Source organism: Melopsittacus undulatus, chromosome 21, assembly GCF_012275295.1.
Source record: "Melopsittacus undulatus isolate bMelUnd1 chromosome 21, bMelUnd1.mat.Z, whole genome shotgun sequence".
Lineage (NCBI taxonomy): Eukaryota > Metazoa > Chordata > Aves > Psittaciformes > Psittaculidae > Melopsittacus > Melopsittacus undulatus.
In genome coordinates, this window is record NC_047547.1 from 1,276,609 (window position 1) to 1,299,349 (window position 22,741).

At 60.7% G+C, this 22,741-nt stretch overlaps 2 protein-coding genes across 7 annotated transcripts; both read left to right on the plus strand.

Moving 5' to 3' along the window:
* Positions 1 to 388: 388 nt before the first annotated feature.
* Positions 389 to 14,793, plus strand: RAPGEF3 (Rap guanine nucleotide exchange factor 3). 6 transcript variants are annotated; one of them, XM_034071424.1, is made up of 27 exons: positions 390 to 657; positions 3,474 to 3,527; positions 3,723 to 3,829; positions 4,547 to 4,668; positions 4,764 to 4,938; positions 5,140 to 5,224; positions 5,390 to 5,450; positions 6,180 to 6,256; positions 6,345 to 6,491; positions 6,594 to 6,703; positions 7,339 to 7,427; positions 7,872 to 7,950; positions 8,403 to 8,553; positions 8,639 to 8,721; positions 9,134 to 9,173; positions 9,264 to 9,345; positions 9,416 to 9,562; positions 9,654 to 9,751; positions 9,898 to 10,023; positions 10,097 to 10,278; positions 10,736 to 10,826; positions 11,987 to 12,037; positions 12,592 to 12,679; positions 12,774 to 12,838; positions 13,057 to 13,111; positions 13,545 to 13,616; positions 13,795 to 14,793. In XM_034071424.1, exons 1-27 carry the CDS (start codon positions 574 to 576, stop codon positions 13,911 to 13,913), a joined length of 2,640 nt encoding a protein of 879 aa, XP_033927315.1. In that variant the 5' UTR covers positions 390 to 573; the 3' UTR covers positions 13,914 to 14,793. The 6 variants fall into 6 exon arrangements, 5 of the variants coding, with proteins under 5 accessions (XP_033927314.1, XP_033927317.1, XP_033927318.1 ...); XM_034071423.1 differs by lacking the exon at positions 12,592 to 12,679 and having other exon boundaries at positions 389 to 657; positions 12,680 to 12,838; XM_034071426.1 differs by lacking the exon at positions 12,592 to 12,679 and having other exon boundaries at positions 389 to 657; positions 8,403 to 8,484; positions 8,603 to 8,721; positions 12,680 to 12,838.
* Positions 14,794 to 15,805: 1,012 nt separating this feature from the next.
* On the plus strand, positions 15,806 to 21,692 carry ENDOU (endonuclease, poly(U) specific). Its single transcript, XM_034071584.1, has 9 exons — positions 15,806 to 15,943; positions 18,830 to 18,964; positions 19,126 to 19,161; positions 19,497 to 19,668; positions 19,755 to 19,954; positions 20,321 to 20,434; positions 20,526 to 20,632; positions 20,862 to 21,004; positions 21,315 to 21,692. Exons 1-9 carry the CDS (start codon positions 15,886 to 15,888, stop codon positions 21,427 to 21,429), a joined length of 1,080 nt encoding a protein of 359 aa, XP_033927475.1. The 5' UTR covers positions 15,806 to 15,885; the 3' UTR covers positions 21,430 to 21,692.
* Positions 21,693 to 22,741: the final 1,049 nt, after the last annotated feature.

Genomic DNA, 22,741 nt, shown 5'->3' on the forward strand with positions numbered 1-22,741 from the left:
CAAATCACACCCCACATCCCAGCACCAAGGGGCCCTCTTCTCCCCATCCCATCAGCCCTATGGTTCCCCCATTCCTGGGGTCTCTGTGGGGTGCACAGGGGCTCCTGGAGTCACCCCAATCCCAGGACCTGGGGTCCCAGGGGGGGATGCGTGGGGCTCGGGATGGGTGGGGGCTTCCGCAGGTGGGGATCCAGGATGGGTGTCCCCCCCCAAACACCATCCCTAGCACTGGGGGGGTCCCCATTAGATGGGGGGGGGGATGCCCCGGTGCGGAGGTTGGGGAGCGCCGTGTCCCGATCCCGGTTCCGCTCCCGTTCCGTTCCCAGCCCCGCTCCCGTTCCCGGTCCCAGCCCTCCGGGGGGCGGAGCTCTCCCATCCCGGCGGCGGAGCCGATCCCGGCCGGTCCCGAACGGAGCCGCGGCCACGATGGCTCCGTCCCCCCCCCCAACCACCGCCACCGCTTAAAGGGGCCCCGGGGGTGGGACCGGGGGGGGGGCCCGGAGCCGGCAGCGCGCACGGTACCGGGGCTGGAGCCGGTGGAGCCGCGGGGGGGGGGCCCGTTACCGGTTGAAGATGCACTTGTTCCGGAGCTCCAGCTACGAGATCCGGCTGGAGGGCGAGGGGGGCGGCTCGCCCCGCATCCAGGGCATCCGCTGGGTGAGTGCAAGGCGCATGGGGACCCCTCGGCTGCCCGGAGATGGGGTTTTGGGGTCCCCCCCCTCCTATCCCCTTGTCCTTGAGCTCGGTTTGGGATGGGTTAGGGTTAGGGTTAGGGAGCCCGCAAGGAGCCCGCAGCCAGACTCGATGCAGGGTGACCGGTAGCATCCCCCCCCCAGCCCCCGTGTGCTCCCTGCGGTACCCGGGTGCAGCACATCCAGGCCTGGGCAAGCTCAGGCTGTTCCCATAGGAGGGATTCATCCCTTGGAAGCGGGGGGATGCTCAGCATCGGGTCCTGGAGGTGCTGGGGGTCCCTGGGTCTTAGAACCCCAGCCTGGTTTGGGGCTTGAAGAGGCCTTAAAGCTCCTTCAGCTCCAACCCCTGCCATGGACAGGGACCCCTTCACTGGAGCAGGATGCTCCAATCCCTGTGTCCAACCTGGCCTTAAAGGTCCCTACCCTTGGGCTTTTGTCCCTTTGGGGCTGGGATGTGACCCCATCACAACCTTCCCCTTCCCTCATGCTTGACCCAAGACAGGGCTTTAAGGAAGACAGTGGAATTCCTTGAAGGAAGCAGCCCCCGTCAGCATTCCCGTGCAGCTCCCACCACAAATGAGACGTTTTCCCTCTGGTTTTCCCTGTTTTTGTCTCGTTTTCCCTCTTTGGAACTTTGAGGAACTCCGTTTTGGGATGGGTTTGGAGTGGCAGGAGGCAGGGATGTGGGAGCAGGCACCAGTGTGGCAGGGATGGCTCCTGGCTCTGGGATGGATCTGTGCAGGGAAAGGGGATTTCTCCCCACTTCCTATAGGTACAGCAGAGGGGAAGGGCAGGGAATGAGCTGGCTGTGCCTTGCAGCAGCACCATTGTCCCTTGTCCCCATCACCGGAGCACCTGGAAACTCCTCCTCGCATCCTGGCTCCGTCTCGTCCCCCTTGGGAACCTGCTTCCCTGATCCCAGTGCACAATCCCTCCCAGCTCTTTCCTGCTGCGAGGCTCCCATTCCCTGGCATCAGTGGGACATCACAACCCGGAATCCCCAAGCAGCTTCAGTGCCAGCATCCAAGTGCCACTGCACTGCATCCCTGGATGGGACGGGGGGGGGGGGGCAAGTCGCTCAGCCCCATTCCCAAGGAGGATCCCAAGGGATCCTCAAGGCCCTGGCTCACTGCCCTGCCCTTTGAGCCTGCGGATGGGCGAGGACTTTCTCCGGAGCCGTAAAGCCTGAAATAACTCCTGTTGTTTTCCTTGGGATCCCAAACAAAAGCAGCCCAGGAGCCTTGGCCGGCTGCCTGCTGCTGCCGGATTTCTGGAGACAGGCAGGATCCCAGCGCCCGCAGCAGGAACATGGGAAGCGGCGACTCCTTAGGAAGCTGTTTGGAATGAGGCAGGGGGTGAGGGTGGGGAGAGCATCCTGCGGCTCCGCACGTGGCATCTGGGATGCTTTGGGAAGGGGGATTGGGGGGGACCAGGAGTGAGAACCTGCATGGGAGCACCAGGAAAAGGCCAGGAGGGAGCCCCCATCCCTGGCTTGCGCAAGGCTCCTCCGGTGTCCTTGGGAACAGGATCGGGCCCATAATGCGGGTTGCAACCGGATGCTTTAAGGCCCTTTCCAACCCAAACCATTCCATGCCCCCTGGCTCCGTGCCCCAAGGACAAAGCCTCACTTAGGGGCTGATGTACGGGGCCCGGAGCAGGAGGCAGCTCCATGCTCCTCAATAGGAGCAAACATTTGCTCTTGCAATCTCCGGCACGTTTCCTGCTCCATGGGAGGGTCACGAGGCTCCGGAACGTTTGCCCAGGGAATAAGTCACCGTGTGCCAGGCTCGGGGACAGCATCGGAGCATCCCTAAGGAGCCGCTGCCCCATCCGCTCCCTGCGTCTCTCCTAAGCCCATTGCAGTGTGGTCGGTGGCTGCTCCAGAGGATGGGGAAGCCTTGGGGGTATGGAAAGGGCTGGAGTAAGCTGAATCCAAGGACAAACCCATCCCAGCATCCATCCCAGCATCCATCCCAGCATCCATCCCAGCATCCATCGGAGGTGGATGTGGTTTCCCCTTAGCTGGATGGGTTTGTCCTTGGATTCAGCTGCAAAGGAGCTTCTGCACCCAATGACTCCCGACTTCCTTAACCGAGGCTTCCACCCATCCCTCTATGAGCTTGCTCCTTCTGTCCCAGCCAGCAGATCCCAGGCGGATGTGGCCCTGAGGATGCTGCTTTCCAAGCACCCATCACCTCAAGAGCCTTTAGAGCCTGAATTAAACCGGGGGGGACAACGGCGACCACGAACCCTTCCCCTTAAGGTGCCCCCATGAAGATGAAGGCACCCGAGGAGGGAGGAAGGGAGGGATGGTCCTCACCTTGCCCTGGGGTTAATGCTCAGGGCGCAGGAGCTGCCTTGGCCAGGGCAGCACAGGCAGAACAGGTCTGACGAGCCCGTGTGCACCACAGCAGAGCTGTTTGTTCAGGGCTGTGGCCCTCATCCCACTGGGCAGCCCCAGGAACAGGGATGAGCTTCCAGGTTTTCCGACCTGAGCCCTTCCAGGATTCCAGGAGCTGCTCTTGGAAGGGAAAAGCTGGGAGGGAAATGAAGGATTCAAAAGCCTTCAATCAGTACAGGTCCTTTGATGAAAGAAGGGAAAGGAAGGAAGGAAGGAAGGAAGGAAGGAAGGAAGGAAGGAAGGAAGGAAGGAAGGAAGGAAGGAAGGAAGGAAGGAAGGAAGGAAGGAAGGAAGGAAGGAAGGAAGGAAGGAAGGAAGGAAGGAAGGAAGGAAGGAAGGAGCCCACACTGCCACCAACCCTCTTCCCTTTGGTTTTCCAGACTCCACTCTTGGATAATGAATCCAGCCTGGACTATGGACACAGCCTCACCCAGGTGGGAAAACCCAGAGGGACATGAGTTGTGGAGTCCTCAGCCTGCCTTTGGGCTGGTCAATCCCTCGGGATCAGCCATTCCTGAGGGTGGGAGATGGAGATCCCGGGATGCTGGCGGTGGGGGGGCATGGAGGTGTCAGCACAGCGAGGATTCACCACCCATATCCTGCTTCCCATGATCCCTTCCCACCCACAGGCATCCTCGGATAGGATCTGGCGAGCGGGGAAGCTCCTTTACATCCACCTCACCAGCACCCGGCCCGGCCTCATCCGGGACCACAAGCATCACCTGCGGCACCACAGGTAGGAGCATCGGTACCCATTGTACTGGAGGCACCAGGCCAGGATGGGGACCCCAACATAGGATCATGGAATGGGTTGGGTTGGAAAGGACCTTAAAGCTCATCCAGATCCAGCCCCTGCCATGGGCAGGGACCCTTTCCACTGGAGCAGGGTGTTCCAAGCTGGCTGTGAACACTGCCAGGGATGGGGCAGCCAAACCCTCTCCATTGAGCCCATTCCAGCATCCCAGCACCCTCTTTTTCCTTATCTCCAACCTGAACTTCCCCTGTCCCACTCTGAACCCATCACCCCTTGTCCCATTGCTCCAGTCCCTCTCCAGCATCCCTGTAGCCCCCTTCAGACACTGGAAGCTGCTCTGCTCCAGCCCCAGTGTTCCCAGCCTGGCTCCTATGGGAGCTGCTCCAGGCCCTGAGCATCCTCGTGGCCTCCTCTGGACCAGCTCCAGCAGCTCCATATCCTTGAGGACACCACAATCGGATGCAGCATCCAAGTGGGGTCTCCCCAGAGCACAGCAGAGGGGCAGGATCCCCTCCCTGAGCCGCTTCTTGCCCTGGGGGATGCACATGGGGTTAGGGGGGTTCTGAGCATCCCATTGTCCAACACCCCCAAATGCTCCTCCGGCTGCTCCGCTCCTCCTGCCCCATCCCATGCAGGGTTCCCATGGTGCTGGGAGCTGCAGCCCCATTCCAGGCTGGATCTGCCCTTTGTGCCCTGCAGGCAGTGCTGCTCTGGCCGGGAGCTGGTGGATTGGCTGCTGAGCACTGGGCTGGCCCTGCAGAGCCGCAGCCAAGCCATTGGCATCTGCCAGGTCCTGGTGGATGGAGGCGTCCTGACACACGGTGAGGCTCCTGCACCTCTCCCATAGGTGCCCCATGGCACCCATTGGGTGCCCTATGGGTGCCCGGATGAGCTGATGGGTGCTGTCCCCCCGCAGTGAAGCAGGAGTGGCATTTCCAGGACAAGGACACCCAGTTCTATCGCTTTGCTGAGCTGGAGCTGAGCCCTGATCCCGGCGCTGGGCTCCGGGATGCGGAGGAGCTGCTGGAAGCTTTGGCATTCCTGGCTCAGCTGGGTCCTGATGCGCTGCTCACCATGGCCCTGCGCAAGCCGTGAGTGGCCGAGGGGGTGTAGAGGGATGTGGAAGGTGATGGAGCTCATCCCATGGGGATCTTGGGTACCAAAGGAGCTCCTGTGGGTAACGGGGGGACCAGAGCATCCTTTCCGCGGCTTGGGATTCCTTCCTTGCATGGTCAGGGATTGTGGCTGCAGAGGGGCCATGGATGCTGCTCACCCCCCTGCTCCCCTCCCAGGCCTGCCCAGCGCACGGAGGATGAGCTGGAGCTCATATTTGAGGAGCTGCTCCACATCAAAGCCGTGGCTCATCTCTCCCGCTCGGTGAGTGCCCAGTGTGGGTCCCCACCTCCTCCTGCATCCCATCGCTTCCCATCCGAGCATCCTCTCCTGGCCCTCTCTGAGCATCCCGTCCCCCTGCCCGTGTGTGTCCCAGCCTCGCTGAGCTCCAGGCTGGGATGATCCCAATGGAAGTGCCTCTTGCTGCAGGTGAAGCGGGAGCTGGCGTCCGTGCTGATGTTCGAGTCGCACCAGAGAGCAGGCACCGTGTGTAAGTGTCGTGTGTCCCATAGGATACCCAGGGCTGGATGGGCCCCAAGGAAGGGTCTCCAGCCTGAAGGGGGGGACACCTGGAGCCTTGGGCATCAGTGTGGGTGCTCCTGATGTCTCCTTGTGGACACGGGATGAAGGGGACCAGAGAAATCACTGCATGGGGTCAGGATGGGGATGATGATGAGGGATGCTTAGGATGGGAGGATGCTGAGGGATGCTCAGGGGCTCAGGATGAGGAGGATGCTGAGGGATGCTCAGGGGCTCAGGATGAGGAGGATGCTGAGGGATGCTCAGGGCTCAGGATGGGGAGGATGCTGAGAGATGCTCAGGGCTCAGGATGAGGTGGATGCTGAGGGATGCTCAGGGCTCAGGATGGGGAGGATGCTGAGAGATGCTCAGGGCTCAGGATGAGGAGGATGCTGAGGGATGCTCAGGGCTCAGGATGGGGAGGATGCTGAGAGATGCTCAGGGCTCAGGATGAGGAGGATGCTGAGGGATGCTCAGGGGCTCAGGATGAGGAGGATGCTGAGGGATGCTCGAGGGCTCAGGATGAGGAGGATGCTGAGGGATGCTCAGGGGCTCAGGATGAGGAGGATGCTGAGGGATGCTCAGGGGCTCAGGATGAGGAGGATGCTGAGGGATGCTCAGGGCTCAGGATGAGGTGGATGCTGAGGGATGCTTTGGGACTCCCCTTCTTCAACCTCTGTCCGCTGTCCTTGACCCGCAGTGTTCAGCCAAGGAGACAAAGGCACCTCCTGGTACATCATCTGGAAGGGCTCAGTGAACGTGGTCACCCACGGCAAGGTAGGTCCATCCCCATCCAGCCCCATCCTGTCACTGCCCCCCCCCCAAGTGCTGCCCTTCACCCTTTGCATGTCCCCCCTCCCCATAGGGCCTGGTGGCCACACTGCACGAGGGGGATGACTTTGGGCAGCTGGCTCTGGTGAACGATGCTCCTCGAGCAGCCACCATCATCCTGCGGGAGGACAACTGCCACTTCCTGCGGGTGGACAAGCAGGACTTCAACCGCATCCTCAAGGTGAGCAGAGCCCCATGGGCAGCATGGGGGGGCTCATCCCTGCCTGTCCCTATGGGTGCTGGGGGGGCCTGAAGGGGCAGAGCTGCTGGGTCCGCTCTGCAGGACGTGGAGGCCAACACCATGCGCCTGAAGGAGCACGGGAAGGTGGTGCTGGTGCTGCAGAAGAACCTGCAGGCTGGCAGCAGCCAGGCAGCCACAGCACGGAGCAGCAGGTGATGGCTTGTGCCAGCCCTCCTTGTGGCCACCGCGGGGCCACTTGTGCCTCTGCATCCTTGCTTGTCCCTGTGCATCTCTGCTTGTCCCTCTGCATCCCCTGCTTGTGCCTCTGCATCCCCTGCTTGCTCCTGTGCATCCTCTGCTTGTCCCTCTGCATCCTCTGCTTGTCCCTGTGCATCCCCTGCTTGTGCCTCTGCATCCCCTGCTTGTCACTGTGCATCCTCTTTGTCCCTCTGCATCCTCTGCTTGTCCCTGTGCATCCCCTGCTTGTCCCTGTGCATCCCCTGCTTGTCCCTCTGCATCCCCTGCTTATCCCTGTGCATCTCTGCTTGTGCCTCTGCATCCTCTGCTTGTGCCTGTGCATCCCCTGCTTGTCCCTCTGCATCCCCTGCTTGTCCCTGTGCATCCCCTGCTTGTCCCTCTGCATCCTCTGCTTATCCCTGTGCATCCCCTGCTTGTCCCTCTGCATCCCCTGCTTGTCCCTCTGCATCCTTTGTCCCTGTGCATCCCCTGCTTGTCCCTCTGCATCCTCTGCTTGTCCCTCTGCATCCTCTGCTTGTCCCTGTGCATCCCCTGCTTGTCCCCGATGGTGCCGCATCCTTCCCTGCTGTACCCTGGTTCTTCCCACCAGGTACCTGGTGATGGCCGGGACACCGGAGAAGATCCTGGAGCATCTCCTGGAGTTCATGAGGCTCGATGCCACGCTCTATGACCCCGTGGGTAGGTTGGGGGGGGGTCCATGTCCCATGTCCCAAAGCCACCTTGATGGACATGGGGCTGGAGGGGGACCAGACCGAGCAGGAGCACCTCATTCCCGGTGTCCAACCCCAAAACCTGCTCCTCCCACCCTAACCCCCACATTGAGCTGGGAAAAGGAGGCAGCACCAGGCCCGAGAGCATCCCTGCATCTCCTGCCTTTGGAGAGGAGCAAAACTGGTCCAGGAGGGAGCCAGGAGATGTCCCCAGTGGGTAAAGAATGGAGCTGGATCCGGGATGCGCTGCGGATGCTGCTCCTTGGCTCCAGCCTCTTCCCACATCCTGCAGCCCCAACCCATTCCATGGCCTTTAGGAGCTGAACTTGAGCCTGGTCACCGTGGTGGGGACCCTTCCCTAGGGCCACTGGGCACAGGGAAGGATGGGCACTGATGCCCTGCTCTCTTCCAGACACGCTGCTGGGGGATTTCCTGCTCACCTACACCGTGTTCATGCCGACCTCGCAGCTCTGCAGGGCTCTGCTGCACCAGTATCCTTCTGTGCTGGAGCTGGGCCCCATCCTGCTTCACCCAGCGGGACCCCGATCATGGAATCATGGAATGGGTTGGGGTGAAGGGACCTTAAAGCTCATCCAATCCTCACAGGCAGGGACCCATTCACCAGAGCAAGGTGCTCCAAGCCCGTGTCCAACCTGGCCTTGATGGGATGGAGCATCCAAACCTTCTCCTTTCAACCCATTCCAGCATCCCAGCACCCTCTTCTCCCTTATCTCCACCCTGAGCTCCCCCTGTTCCAGTCTGAACCCATCACCCCTTGTCCCATCACTCCAGCCCCAATGCAGGTCCCTCTGCAGCATCCTCATAGCCCCTTCAGCCACTGGAAGCTGCTCCTCCGCTCCAGCATCCCAAACACGTCCCCATCTCCCTCCCCACACACAAGGGCATTCCCTGCCTGCTCCCCAGCACCCTTGACTGGTCCCAGTTTCCGTGCGGAGCCAATGGAGGGCTCGGAGCAGGATAAGGCCACCTATTCCCTGCACAAGCGCCGCAAGATCCTGCGCCTGGTGAGCCAGTGGGTGCTGCTCTATGGGCGGCTGCTGCAGGGCGACCGCAGCACCACATCCCTGCTGCAGGTACCAGCACCACAGTGGGGGGGGACGGGACATGGGGGTGTCTCCATAGGGCCCCATATGGACCATGGGCATCTCCCCCCTGCAGAACCTGGCGGACCTGGCGAGCCAGGACCCCCGCCTGGGTGGGATGGTCCAGGAGCCAGCACCGGAACGGCGACGGCCCCGAGCGTGAGTCCCATTGGAATAACAGCATCCGGAGCCATTCCAGAGGGAAGGGGCTTGGAGCTTAGAGACACTTAGAGCCGGTGCCCATGGCCCTGGGGCTGCATCCCTTGTGCCTGAGGTGTTGGACTGCCCATGGGAATGGCCAGCAGAGCATTGACTGCGGATTGGGGGGATGCCAGCAGCTCTTGGGTCATCGTGTCCATAGGTTTGGGGTTTCCCAGTGACAGGAAGGGTGTCCCATAGGGATGCTTGTGGGGCTTGGTGGTGACCTGGATGCTGGGGGATGCAGGACCTGGTTATCCTTATGGGGATGCTCATGGGGCTTGGTTTGACCTGGATCCTGGGGCCTGCAGGACTCAGTTGTCCCTAGTGCAGGCTTTAGGGCTCTAACACCCCCTTTACCCCCTCTCTACAGGCTGGAGAATGGAGATGGGAGTGTTTCACCCCAGCCCAAGGTAGGGGAAACCCTTGGGGTGCTTTGGGGCCCTTTGGGTGCCCTGTAGGGCATCTGATGGGCTGCAGCATCCTCCCTACCTTGGCCATAGGCTCAGGGCTCGGTGACCTGGATGGGGAGCCAGGAGGAGGCGACTGTGAGCAGCACTTGTGCCTTGAGAGCCCAGGACAAAGGTAGTGCCCCACATTAGGGTCTGTTCCCCCCCGGGGGTGGGACACTGAAGCCCTTTCCCCCCCCCTATAGTGCCCTATGAGATCTACAGAGCCGACCATTCCTGCCTGGTCACGGTGCTGCCCATCAATGCCTCGGTGCGGGATGTGCTGCGGTCCCTGGCCCCACGGCTGGGCCGGGATGGGGAACACATCCTGGTCAAGGTGAACTCGGCTGGAGGTGAGTGGGATGCTCCCGGTGTTCCCATATGGAAAGGGTTATCCCGTGCCCAGCCAGGATCAGGCCCTTTCTCCCTGCTCTCTCCCCATAGACAAAGTGGGGCTGCAGCTGGATGCTGTCGGGGTCTTCACAGCGCTGGGGCTCAATGAGAGGCTCTTTGCTGTGAGCATGGAGGAGCTCAGCAGCTTGGTGAGCACAGACTGGGGTCCTGGGGTGGGGTCTGGGGCTGTGCTGGCCCCATAGCAGCTCCGGGTTGGGGGGGTCCATCCCTTGCTGCTCCTCTCCTGCTGCGGTACCCATGGCAGGAGGGCTCGAGCATCACCCCCTGTGTGCAGACCCCCCATCCCGAGCAGTTGGGCCCCCAGGTTGGCTCCTCAGACACCTTGGACCTCATCAGCTCCAAGGACCTCGCCAGCCACATCACTGACTACGACTGGAGCCTCTTCAAGAGCATCCACCAGGTAAGGACCATCCCTTGGGGGGGGTGATGGAGGTGACCCCCTGGGTGCTGCAGGGCTCAGGCTCCCGCTGCAGGTGGAGATGCTGCACTACATCACGCGCCCGCCGCGGTTCCATGCGGTCACCACGGCCAACCTGGAGCGGGTGATGCGGCGCTTCAATGAGCTGCAGCACTGGGTGGTCACTGAGCTCTGCCTCTGCTCCGACGTGGGACGGAGAGCACAGCTCCTGCGCAAGTTCATCAAGCTGGCGGCACAGTGAGTGCTCGGACACATCCCAGCCCTGGGGAGCCCATCCCCATGGAGCCCATCCCTATGGATCCTATCCCCAGGGATCCCATCCCTATGGATCCCATCCCTATGAATCCCATCCCCATGGATCCCATCCCCACAGACCCTATCCCCATGATTTCCATCCCTATGGATCCCATCCCTATGAATCCCATCCCCATGGATCCCATCCCCATGGATCCCATCCCCATGGATCCCATCCCTATGAATCCCATCCCTATGAATCCCATCCCCATGATTTCCATCCCTATGGATCCCATCCCTATGAATCCCATCCCCATGGATTCTGTCCCTATGAATCCCATCCCTATGAATCCCATCCCCATGATTTCCATCCCTATGGATCCCATCCCCATGAATCCTACCCCCACGGACCCCATCCCCACGGCACCTTCCAGACCTCCCCCCCTCCCCTATCATGCAGCCTCAAGGAGCAGAAGAACCTCAACTCCTTCTTCGCGGTGATGTTCGGTGTGAGCCACACGGCTGTCAGCCGCCTGGCGCGGACATGGGAGGTGCGTGGCACCGGGAGCATCCCACCTGCATCCGGGAGCATCCCACCTGCATCCGGGAGCATCCCAACTGCATCTGGGAGCATCCCACCTGCATCTGGGAGCATCCCAACTGCATCTGGGAGCATCCCACCTGCATCTGGGAGCATCCCAACTGCATCTGGGAGCATCCCACCTGCATCTGGGAGCATCCCACCTGCATCTGGGAGCATCCCACCTGCATCTGGGAGCATCCCACCTGCATCCGGGAGCATCCCAACTGCATCTGGGAGCATCCCACCTGCATCCGGGAGCATCCCACCCGCAGCCGGGAGCATCCCACCTGCATCTGGGAACATCCCAACTGCATCTGGGAGCATCCCAACTGCACCTGGGAGCATCCCAACTGCATCCGGGAGCATCCCAACTGCACCTGGGAGCATCCCAACTGCATCCGGGAGCATCCCACCCGCATCCGGGAGCATCCCACCCGCAGCCGGGAGCATCCCACCTGCATCTGGGAGCATCCCACCTGCATCTGGGAACATCCCACCCGCAGCCGGGAGCATCCCACCTGCATCCGGGAGCATCCCAACTGCATCCGGGAGCATCCCACCCGCAGCTGGGAGCATCCCCCCTGCATCTGGGAGCATCCCACCTGCATCCGGGAGCATCCCACCTGCATCCGGGAGCATCCTAACTGCAGCCGGGAGCATCCCACCTGCATCTGGGAACATCCCACCTGCATCTGGGAACATCCCACCTGCATCTGGGAGCATCCCACCTGCAGCCGGGAGCATCCTAACTGCAGCCGGGAGCATCCCACCTGCATCTGGGAACATCCCACCTGCAGCCGGGAACATCCCACCCGCAGCTGGGAGCATCCCACCCGCAGCCGGGAGCATGGGTTGGGATGAAGCCATCCTAAAGCTCCTCTGGCCCCAGTCACTCTTGTCCCATCCCTGCATCCTTTACCCAAAGCCTTTCCCAAGGTTTCCTGGAGCTGCTCTTCCCCATGGACCCATCTGGGTACCAACCCCCTGCCCCAGGGTGGCAGCAGGATGCAGGGGATGCTGCAGACCCACAGTGATGCTGTGGGGTGGATGTGGGGTGCGGGAGGTGCTGGGGGGTCTCCAGGGCTGGGAATTCCAGGTGCTGGTGACCATGACCCTCTCCCTGCACAGAGGCTGCCCCATAAGATCCGGAAGCTGCACTCGGTGCTGGAGCGGATGCTGGTGAGCGCAGCCCATTCCCTGTATCCCCCTTCCCATCCCATATCCCTCTTCCCATCCCATATCCCCCTTTCCATCCCATATCCCCCTTCCCTGTATCCCCCTTCCCACCCCATATCCCACTTCACACCCTGTATCCCCCTTCCCATCCTATATCCCCCTTTCCATCCCATATCCTTCTTGCCACTCCATATCCCCCTTCCAACCCTGTATCCTTCTTCCCTGTATCCCCCTTCCTATCCCGTATCTCCCTTCTCACCCCATATCCCACTTCGCACCCTGTATCCCCCATTCCATCCCATATCCTTCTTGCCACTCCATATCCCCTTTCCAAGCCTGTATCCCTGTATCCCCCTTCTCATCCCATATCCTCCTTCCCACCTTGCATTCCCCCTTCCCTGTATCCCCCTTCCTGCCCTGTATCCTCCATCCCTCCCCATATCCCCCCTTCCCTTTCCCAGCAGGGTTTATCCCTGCTTCCCAATAGGCACAAGGGTGCCATGAAGGCACTGCCCTCCTCTTCCTCCCCTCTTCCCTGTGCCCTGCTCCATCCCCAGGATCCATCCTGGAACCACAGGGTCTATCGCCTGGCCGTCGCCAAGCTGAGCCCCCCCATCATCCCCTTTGTGCCCCTTCTCCTCAAAGGTGGGTGCCTCGGCTCGGGATGGGTGCCGGGGATCCCTTTGGATGCATCCATGCGCCAGGAAGGCAGAGCTGATCCCTCAATCCCCCTTTGCAGACATGACCTTCATCCACGAGGGCAACCACACGCTGGCCGAGAACCTCATCAACTTTGAGAAGATGGTGAGTGGGGACCCATCCCTTGGGATGCGGATCCATCCCCATGGATGGGATGCGGATCCATCCCCATGGATGGGATGCGGATCCATCCCTATGGATGGGATGCGGATCCATCCCCATGGATGGGATGCGGATCCATCCCTATGGATGGGATGCGGATCCATCCCCATGGATGGGATGTGGGGCAGGCCAGGCCAGTGATGCTCGTGCATTGCCCACAGCACATGATGGCCAAGACCCTGCGTGTCCTGCAGCGCTGCCGCGGCAACGCGCATGGTGAGAGGGATGGGATGGGATGAGCTCCTGTGGGAATGGGGCTGACATCCTATGGGAATGGGGCTGGGAATGGGGCTGAGCTGCTGTGGGAATGGGGCTGGGAAGGGGGTTAAGCTCCTATACGAATGGGGCTGAGCTCCTATGGGAATGAGGCTGGGATCCTGTGGGAATGGGGCTGGGAATGGGGCTGAGCTCCTATCAGAATGGGACTGGGAATGGGGCTGAGCTCCCATAGGAATGGGGCTGAGCTCCAAAGGGGTGGGGTTGAGCTCATGCAGGATAGAACTGAGCTCCTATAACAATGGGGCTGAGCTCCTATGGGATGGGGTTGAGGTCATGCAGGATGGGGCTGAGCTCCAATAGGAAGAGGGCTGGGATGGGGCTGAGCTCCAGTGGGAACGGGGCTGAGCTCCTGCTCTCTGTCCACATCCAGCTCCACTCTCTCCACTGCGAACCCGCTCCCAGCACCGGCCTGAGGACCCCAAGGCAGTCAGGATGTCCACGTGTAAGTGTGTTCATCCATGCCCCCTGTGCTGGGACACCCGGATCCCTATGGGATGTGCAAGGGTGAAGCGATGGAGGGCCCCATGGGATGCGGATCCATGGGGATCAGCGGAGGTGATGGATGGGCACTGGGGAGACCCCATTCCTGATCCCATTCCTGATCCCATCCTGTCCTGCAGGCTCAGAGCAGTCCCTCAGCGTGCGCAGCCCTGTCTCTACCTGGGCCTATCTACAGCACCTGAGAGCCATTGACAGCCAGAAGGAGCTGCTGCGGCTTTCCAGAGCCCTGGAACCCTGACACAGCCGGAGCAGGGATGTGGCAATGGGGCAGCCCCATAGCTCTGCTCCCAGGAGCACTGGGCACGGGGCTGGGCTGGAGCCAGCCAAGAGCTGCTCCTGCTTGGCCAAGGGGCAGGATTGGGCCATGGGCAGTGGGGTGAGCACTGGAGGTGCTGCGTTCCCCTCTCCTCTCCATGCAGCAGCCTTGGATTCCGGCCGGGAAGGAGGAAGGAGCCTGGATGCCCCCATTGCTGAGCATCCTGCGGGTACCACTGGGAGATGCTGGAGCATCCTTCATAGGGACCACATCTGCCTCCATCAGGGTCTGGTCCTGCTGCCCCATGGATCTGCCCTTCCCTCTGGTGTGTGCCATGGGAGATGCTGGCTCCCATCCCAGCCTATGGGAGCAGCGCGATCCCAGAACCATGGGGGGAAGAACCTCGATCCCCCAGAACTGTTGGGGTTAAAGCAGCCTCCTCCGTGCCTCAGTTTCCCCACATGGATGGGAGCAGGAATAGCCATGGGACAGCATCAGGCCTGGAGGGAAGGAAGCCGTGATGGCCTCATGATGGAGATGGGGACCTGCTCCAGCCATTCCCAACCCACAAGCAGGGCTTAGGGGGAGATGCCTTTGGAGGATGCAGGGGGCCAGGACCTCAGAGCATCTCGATGCACAGGGAGCCCTTTGACAATGGCCCTGGATGAAGCTGTGGGGCTGGGGGCACATCACAGCCCATAAAGGGACCCACCACAAGGGATGCTCTGTGCCATGGCCAGGACACCACAAGCCAAACCCTCGCCAGCCTTGCCCCAAGGGCTACCGGGACCAGAGCATTGGTTGCTCTTCAGGCCATGCACATCAATGGGTCGATGACAATAAAGGTCCCATCACACCTAAAGGAGGCTTCAAGCAGTCACTTATGGGGTGGGATGTGGGTTCCCTGCAGCTCCAGCCCAGTGCAAAGCTTTGGTTTGGGTGCTTGTGCTCCATGGGGCTGGAGGTTTCCAGCCCCATCCCCATGCATGGTCCCAGCTGTGGTCCTACCCCAACAAATGGGTCCATGGGGCCTGCCCCTTTGCAAGCAGGGAGCACTGGTCCAAAGGCAGCTTGGAGATGCTCTTGGAGGCAGGATGGGCAATGAGCTGGTCCAATATAGGCACCTTTAGGTGGCACACAGGATGTGCTATAGGACTGGGAGCTGTATTTCCTTATGGATAACCCACAGCACCCAGCATCTGGGACCGTCTCCCATTGGGATGCGCTGAATTGAGCCTGCTGTGGGCAGGGGAGAGCCTGGTGACCACATCAAGCATGGGCTGAGCTTCCCATTGGTGCTCCCTAGGATGCTCCATGGGGAAGAGCAGCCCCTGGCAAGGTAGGGACCATCTCCCTGCTTGTCCCCTGGATGAGACCACAATGGGATCCCCACAAAACCCGCTACCGATGGATCCCATCTCTATGGATCCCATCCCCACAGATCCCGTTCTCATTGATCCCATCCCCTTGGATCCCATCTCTATGGATCCCATCCCCGTGGATCCCATCCCCACAGATCCCATTCTCATTGATCCCATCTCTATGGATCCCATCCCCATGGATCCCATCCCTATGGATCCCATCCCTATGGATAGGCTGTAAGCTGTGTCCTGGTGTCTCCCGGTGCTGCTGGAGGACCCGGAGGCCTCCATGAGGGACTCCAGCCTCCATAAACAGCATCCGAGGAAGGCGATGCCATTGCTGGTGTTGATGGAGCCCAGGATGGAGCAATACCGGGATACCGGATTATCCAGCCCTGCTCCCACTGTGGGAAGGCTGTGATTGAGCCATGCACATAATGGGGTTTGGGTGAAGGCCTCAGTGACACCAAGCTCCTCCTTCCCCTCCGTGCCTCCAGGGGACCCACATATAGCAGGGAGCGCCAGGGAGCACCGTCATTCCCAGCCTGCTCTCCAGGACGCTCCCAAGCATCCAGCCTGGTGTCGACGGGATAATGAAGACCTGGATCCTCCTTGTCCGGGCAGGAATAGCCCTGGGCTGCTTGGCTGGCAGTGAGTAATGGAGCTGTGCTTTGGCAGAGGGGCAAAAGCAGCCAGAGCATCCCATGGGAAGGATGGGGATGGGCTGGAAGCAGAAGGTGATGCCAGAAACCAGGAGCTCCGGGGGGGGTTGGATCCATTGGAGCTTCACGGGGACAGGGTCAGGGATGGTCTCATGCTCCAGCTCCATGATGATGAGGATGGGTTGAGATGTCCCAAGGGATTATCCTTGGCCACCCCTTGCTTCCTGCTGCATCCTGGGGTGCCTTTGCCCTGCAATCCCACCTTCCTCTGCCTCCTGCATCCCCAGCACTGCGGGAGGAGGGAGCTGTATCCTGGTACCTCATCCATGGGGTGGCGAGTGGAGGATGCCATTAAGTGCCTGGGGAGCTCAGAGCATCCATAGCTCCTTGCTCCCGAGTTTATTTGGCCTTCCAATGGGCCCTTGGCTAGGGTTGGTCCATGGGCTGTGTTTGCAGCGAGGTCCATTCCCCACTGAAGCCAAAGTGGGAGGCACTGGGATGCTGGTGCATGGAAACAGCCCCTGTTCCCCTGTCAGATCCTGGATGGAAGGAAGGAAAAGGAGTTTGCTTTGGTCCCAAAAGCTGCTCTGGGGAGGGCTGGACATGCAAATGAGATGGGAATAGTGGCCTTGCTTCCCGGAGCAGGAAAAACAGGCTGGAGCAGGCAGGGGCTGAGTGTGGATGTGCTGAGCTGAGCCACGTCTGTGCTGCTCTGCTGAGGCACTGCTTGGAGCTGCATCCGGCAGCACAAGGAGGAGCTGGAGCTGGTCCAGAGGAGGCCGAAGGGATGCAGTTCCCATAGGAGCCAGACTGGGAACACTGGGGCTGGAGCAGAGCAGCTTCCAGTGGCTGAAGGGGTTACAAGGATGCTGGAGAGGGACTGGAGCGATGGGACAAGGGGTGATGGGTTCAGACTGGAACAGGGGGAGTTCAGGTTGGACATAAGGAAGTTCTTCCCTGTGAGGATGCTGGGACACTGGGATGGGTTCAATGGAGAAGGTTGGGATGCTCCATCCCAACAAGGCCAGGTTGGATGGGGCTTGGAGCACCCTGCTCCAGTGGGAGGTATCCCTGCCCATTGAACTGGATGAGCTTTAAGGTCCCTTCCAACCCAAAGCATTCCATGATCCCATGTCCTCCTGCTCCAGCCCCATCCCTTTGCTGCAGCTCCCAGGAAGCCCCATTAAACTCAACCATCCTGGGTGGCCGGATGCTCTATGGTCCATGTGTGAGGAGCAGGGAATGCCCCTGCAGCCCCCATTGCCTCAGCACCCACAAGTGACCCATGGGGTGATGCTGAGCTCCATGGGCTCCATGGGGCTCCTGTCCCATTGCCACACGTGCCCCAGCACCTGGAATGTCTCAGCAGTGATTTACACGTGGGCAGTTCCTGCCTTGCACAATCCCACCGGGATTGCTGCTGGAAAATGAGCCTGGATGGATGATTCAGGATGAATTATCCCGAGTGACGCTTCGGGAGCGAGAGGGATGTTGTCCTGGGGATGGGGATCATAGAATCCCAATGGAATGGGATGGGATGGGAGGGAGCTGCCCATGGCAGGAGGGTTGGAACCGGATGAGCTTTAAGCTCCCATCCAACCCAAACCATTCCATACTCACCAAGGGGGGACAGTCTCCAGGAGCATCCCAAGCAACCCCTTCCCCCTAACCCCCTTTGCCATAGGGTGGGTTTGGAGGCAGGATGCGGTGATGGGAAGCACAGGAGTCAGCAGTGAGTCCTTGCAGCACAGTCAGCCTGGGCTGGGTTACCTGGTGGGGTAAAGAGGCTCTTCCTTTCCCATCCTCACGTGGATGGGGCCTTGGGTGAGATGGGAGCAGGACTGGAGCCAACGCACATGACGTGGCCCCGGTGCTTGCATCAGGGTTTGTCCTTAGGGCATCTTTCACCTCCTGCAGTTCAGGGCAGGTGAACCAGAGGTGTTGCTGCAGGTTGGCATGGGGAAGCAGAGCCCTTTCCTGCAGGGATCCCTCTGCAGCTGCCTTGGGATCTCTCATGGGGTTGGGGATGGGAGATGAGGTCGGACAAGGCGTTGGGTGCATGGGTTGGGGTGAGACATCCCTGCCGATGGAAAGGGATGGAGCTGGAAGACCTCTAAGGTCGTTTCCAACCCAAACCATTCCATGGTTCCATGTGTCTCCATCCACCTTCCTGGCTGGAGCATGGGGATGCCAAGGAAGCCGTGCTTGGGCTGCCATTCCTGCCCTCAGGAGCTGCATAGAGGATAAAGCACCTTCCCCAAACACACATTATGTGGCTGTCCCCAAGCCCAAACCCAACATCCTGGTCTCCTACAGCCCCTCTTTGCTTGATGCCCCGTGTCCATCACCCACCCGATGATGGATACAGGATGGAGCATCCCGTATCCAGAGCCCAGGGTCACCTTTAGCTGTGCCCCTGTGTGTAATGCAGCAGATGCTCAGTGACACATTCATCCCATCCAGAGCTCTGGAAGGAGATCCCACACATAAAGGTGCTTGGAATGTGGCACTTTTCCAGCCTGGAAGTGGTGGGACCTGGGGCATTCCTGCTAATCCTGGCATTAAAAAGGTGAATCAGGAGCAGGAATGAAAGGTGGGGAGGCAAGAACGTGTTTCCTGGTGTGAAGTGGCCCCGATGTGGTGGAAATCCACGTCCAAAGAGGAGTGTCCATGGGGAATGTGCATCCTGAGGACTCACCCATCCCAACACCCCCCTCAGTGCTGGCAGAGCATCCCAAACTGCCCCACATAGGAGCTTCAGGCTCTGCTAGGAGGTGGATATGAGGGGAAGGAAGGATGCTCCAGGCCATGGGCAGGCTGGGGCAGGAGGCTTGGTCCATGCTGAGGACCACAGTGGTGTTTGTGTCCCCCAAAGCCCTGTACACAGCCCCTGACTCCTGCTATGGACGCTGTGAGGAGCCCTACAACGAGAAGGATGAGTGCCACTGCAGCCCCGAATGCGAGAGGGACCACAGCTGCTGTGAGGATTACTACAGGCACTGCCAACCCGGTGAGCATCCCTGGATATGGGATGGACATGGGATGGACATGGGGCTCTGGGCCCATGGGGTGCAGAGGGGCTGGTTAGCACCATGTGCTCTCCCGTATTGATGTGCGTTGGGGTCCTGCATCTCCATCACCCTGAGCATCCTTTCCTTTGGCTCCGTGCAGGTGGAGAATGGGCCGAGGAGGCAGCTCACACCCATGGTGAGTAGTGGGGGATCCAACCACCTCTATGGGGTCACCCCATGTGTGCCAGCACCTCCTGCCTGCTCACCAGCACCACGAGGTCCCTTCCCCAGAGCTGGGTGAAGCAGAGGATGGGGCTTCCCTGAACCTAAACCCATGGGAGATGGAGCCGATTCCAGCCCCACGGAGCAGGGAGATGGGGCTGATGCTTCCCAGTTCACCCAGTGCTTAACAGAAGGTTCCTTTTAGCCCCAGAGTGTGGGGTTGGGACCCTCCTGCCCCCCTCAACCTCAGTGTCCTGCCACGGAGCCAGCAGTGATCCCACATCCCAGGCGCTTCCATCTCTCTTCCAGAGGGTTTCTCCAGGAGTCGGGATTCCATCACGGACCAGGAGCTCCTGCACATCTCAGAGCAGCTCTATGGGGCCGACCACAACAAAGCCCAACCGAGCGACATCACCATCAACCCCCAGTACCAGGCATCCCCCGAGGAGACTGGGGACCAGCAGGACCGGTCCCCGCAGCCGTGAGTGGTCCGCATGGGGTGGCCATTGGCCACCCAGGGACCAAAGAGGGGTCTGGGCTGGTCTGAACCCCTCTGCTGTCTCCTAGGCTCTATGGATACGTCAATGAGAAGCTCTTCTCCAAACCCACCTATTCCAGCTTCATTAAACTGCTGGATAACTACCGGAGATCCACCGGGAAGGAGGAGGAGGTGACGGAGGAGGAGCTGCGGGAGCAGGAAAACTTCCTTCGGGAAGTGATGAAGACAGAGCTCATGAAGAAACTCTTCACCTTCCTCCATAGCAAAAGTGAGTGGGGAGCAGGGGAATGGGGGGTCCGGGTGCTGGGTGTCCCAAAGGAAAGGTCCTGTTGGTGGGAGGTGGGATGGGAGGATTGGGATGGAGGAGCAGGGAGTGGGGTCTCAGGGATGGCAGGATGGGGGGAATGGAGCAGGGTAAAGCTCCTAAGGGAAGTGGGACAGGGATGAGTCAGGGAGAAGACTGGGAAAGGGATGGATTAGGGAGAGGATTGGGAAAGGGATGGATCAGGGAGAGGTCAGGGATGATGGATCAGGGATAGGACTGGGTCAGGGATGATGGATCAGGAAGAGCCCTGGGTCAGGATGCTTCTCCCATGGCTCCCATCCGGAATGCTGCCCCCACCATTCCGCACAGATCGCTATGGGTCGGAGCAGGAATTCCTTGCGGATCTGCAGGAGATGTGGTTCGGGCTCTACTCCCGAGGGGATGGGGAGCAGGATTCCAGCGGCTTCGAGCACATCTTCTCAGGTAGCACCAGCACCAATGGGATTGGGGTTGGGGTTGGACAGCACCAGGCTGGGGCTCACCCCATGCTCCCATATCCCAAACATGTGCCCAGGGGAGGTGAAGAAGGGGAAAGTATCCGGATTCCACAACTGGATTCGTTTCTACCTCCTGGAAAAGCAGGGAATGGTCAACTACTTCAGCCACAACTTCAATGGGCCCGTGAGTGATGCCATGGGATGCAGGGCAGCATCCCGGACCGGCCGCATCCCCTCTGCTTCCATGGGATGGGGGGCAGGAAGGGTGGGAAGGGCATGGGATGACAGCGCAATGCAGAAGGGAGGCATGGAGCTGGGGGGCTCTACCTGGAGCCCCTGACACCAGTGGGAAGGGGACATGGGGCTTGGCTGCCCCAGGGCAGGCTCTGAGCCCTGGCCCCCCCGTTCCGCAGTGGGACACGTACCCCGATGTGCTGGGGCTCCAGTTCAGCTGGGATGGCTTCTACAAGGAGGTGGGGGCTGCCTTCATCGGCTGCAGCCCCGAGTTCGAGCTGGGCCTCTACACCTTGTGCTTCATCGCGAGGCCAGGCAGGGAGTGAGTACCAGGGGCATCCGTGAGCATCTGCATCCGGCACCGGGAGGATCCTGGGGGTGTGAATGGGGTCAGGGATGGTGTGGGGTCACCCAGACCATCCTGGGGATGTGAATGGGGCTCAGGGATGGTGTGGGGTCACTGAGAGCATCCTGGGGATGTGAATGGGGCTCAGGGATGATGTGGGGTCACTGAGAGCATCCTGAGGGTGTGAATGGGGTCAGGGATGGTGTGGGGTCACTGAGAGCATCCTGGGGATGTGGATGGGGCTCAGGATGGGATCAGGGCTATAACTGAAGCCATGTCCCCACAGATGTCACCTGAGCCTGGGTGGCCACAGCCTCAGCATCCAGACCTACCCCTGGACCAAGTCCACCTATGGCAATGGCAGGAAGTTCATTGCCACCGCGTACGTGGTCTCACCCTGATGCTGTGGGGAGGGCACAGCTGCAGCCCCACTCCGGAGCCAGGGGCTGCCCCACACCAGTGTCCATGGCACTGGGCAGCACTGGGACGGGGACAGGACCAGTGCTGGTGCTGCTGGGCAGGGCGGCGGTGGCCGAGCAGGAGGATGGAGACAACCCCTGGTGCCATGGAGCGCTGCATCCCTTGGTTGCAGCAGAGGAACAGGAGGGGTTTGGGATGCAAAGTGGGATCCAGGAGTGAAATAAACCCTCGTTTATCACCGGTGCTCCCAGGGAGCAGCCCCTCATTGCCATGGATCTGCTGGGATGGGATGTGGGGATGAGGACGCTGGGAAAAGGAAGCTCCTGCCAGGCAGGAACCCTGCTCCTGCTTTATCTGGATGCTCCATGCGGACCCTGAGCTTTGGGAGCTGCTTATGGGTCCTGCCCCATTGCATTGCCCCACTTGGGGACCAAACCGGGTCCCCCAGGTCTCCATCCCAGAGGTGGCCTCTCCCTGGGGCCCATCCCAAGGAGATGTGGGTCTATGGTGGGTGCCTCCTCCCTCCTCCCTCTCTGGGGTCCGTGGGTCCCCAGAGCCCCCAGCCCCACACCCAGAGCTCAGGTGTTTGCCTCAGCACCATGCTCTTGGGGACAAACCCAAACCCCCCTTGGGGACAGTGGGAAGGCCAATGTGATGGGGACACCCCCAGGTTGCCCCAACCCCATCCACTGCCCCCAGGTCCAGGGGAAGGATGCTCCACGCATGGGACAAGATCCCTGCATCCCATTGGATGCATTGGGATTCTCCCTTATAATCCTTCCCCATCTCCTGCTCACCCCATGGATTTGGGGTGGGGGGCAGAGTGCAGGGCACCCCCCCCCCCACACACACACACTTCTCTGCCCCCCCTCCATCCCCTCCTGTCTGTGCTGCCAGCAGCAGGGTCCCAGGGTGCGGATGCTGCTCCCATAGCAGGAGCAGGGGGATTCGAGCTCCCTGACAGATGGTCGGTTCCTTGGGAAGGGGTGGGAGATCCCCCTGCCATCTGCCAGGGGTCACCGGTGACCCCCAAACCCGCCGCAGGGGAAGGAGAAGGGGGGGGGGGGATGATGCCAGAGCTTGATTTATGGGAACTCCATGGGAAAGAGGGGGAATGGGGATGGTCCCATCCCACAATGGGAGCATCGCTCCTCTCCCATGCCCTGGAGCCGTGGGGCTCGTGCCGCTGTGGGTGCCATTGGGTGCCTTGCATGGGGCTGTGGGATGAGGATGCTCCAGGAGCCTTCATCCTCCTGCAGCCCAACAGCACCGGAGCCAGCAAGAGGCAGCTGG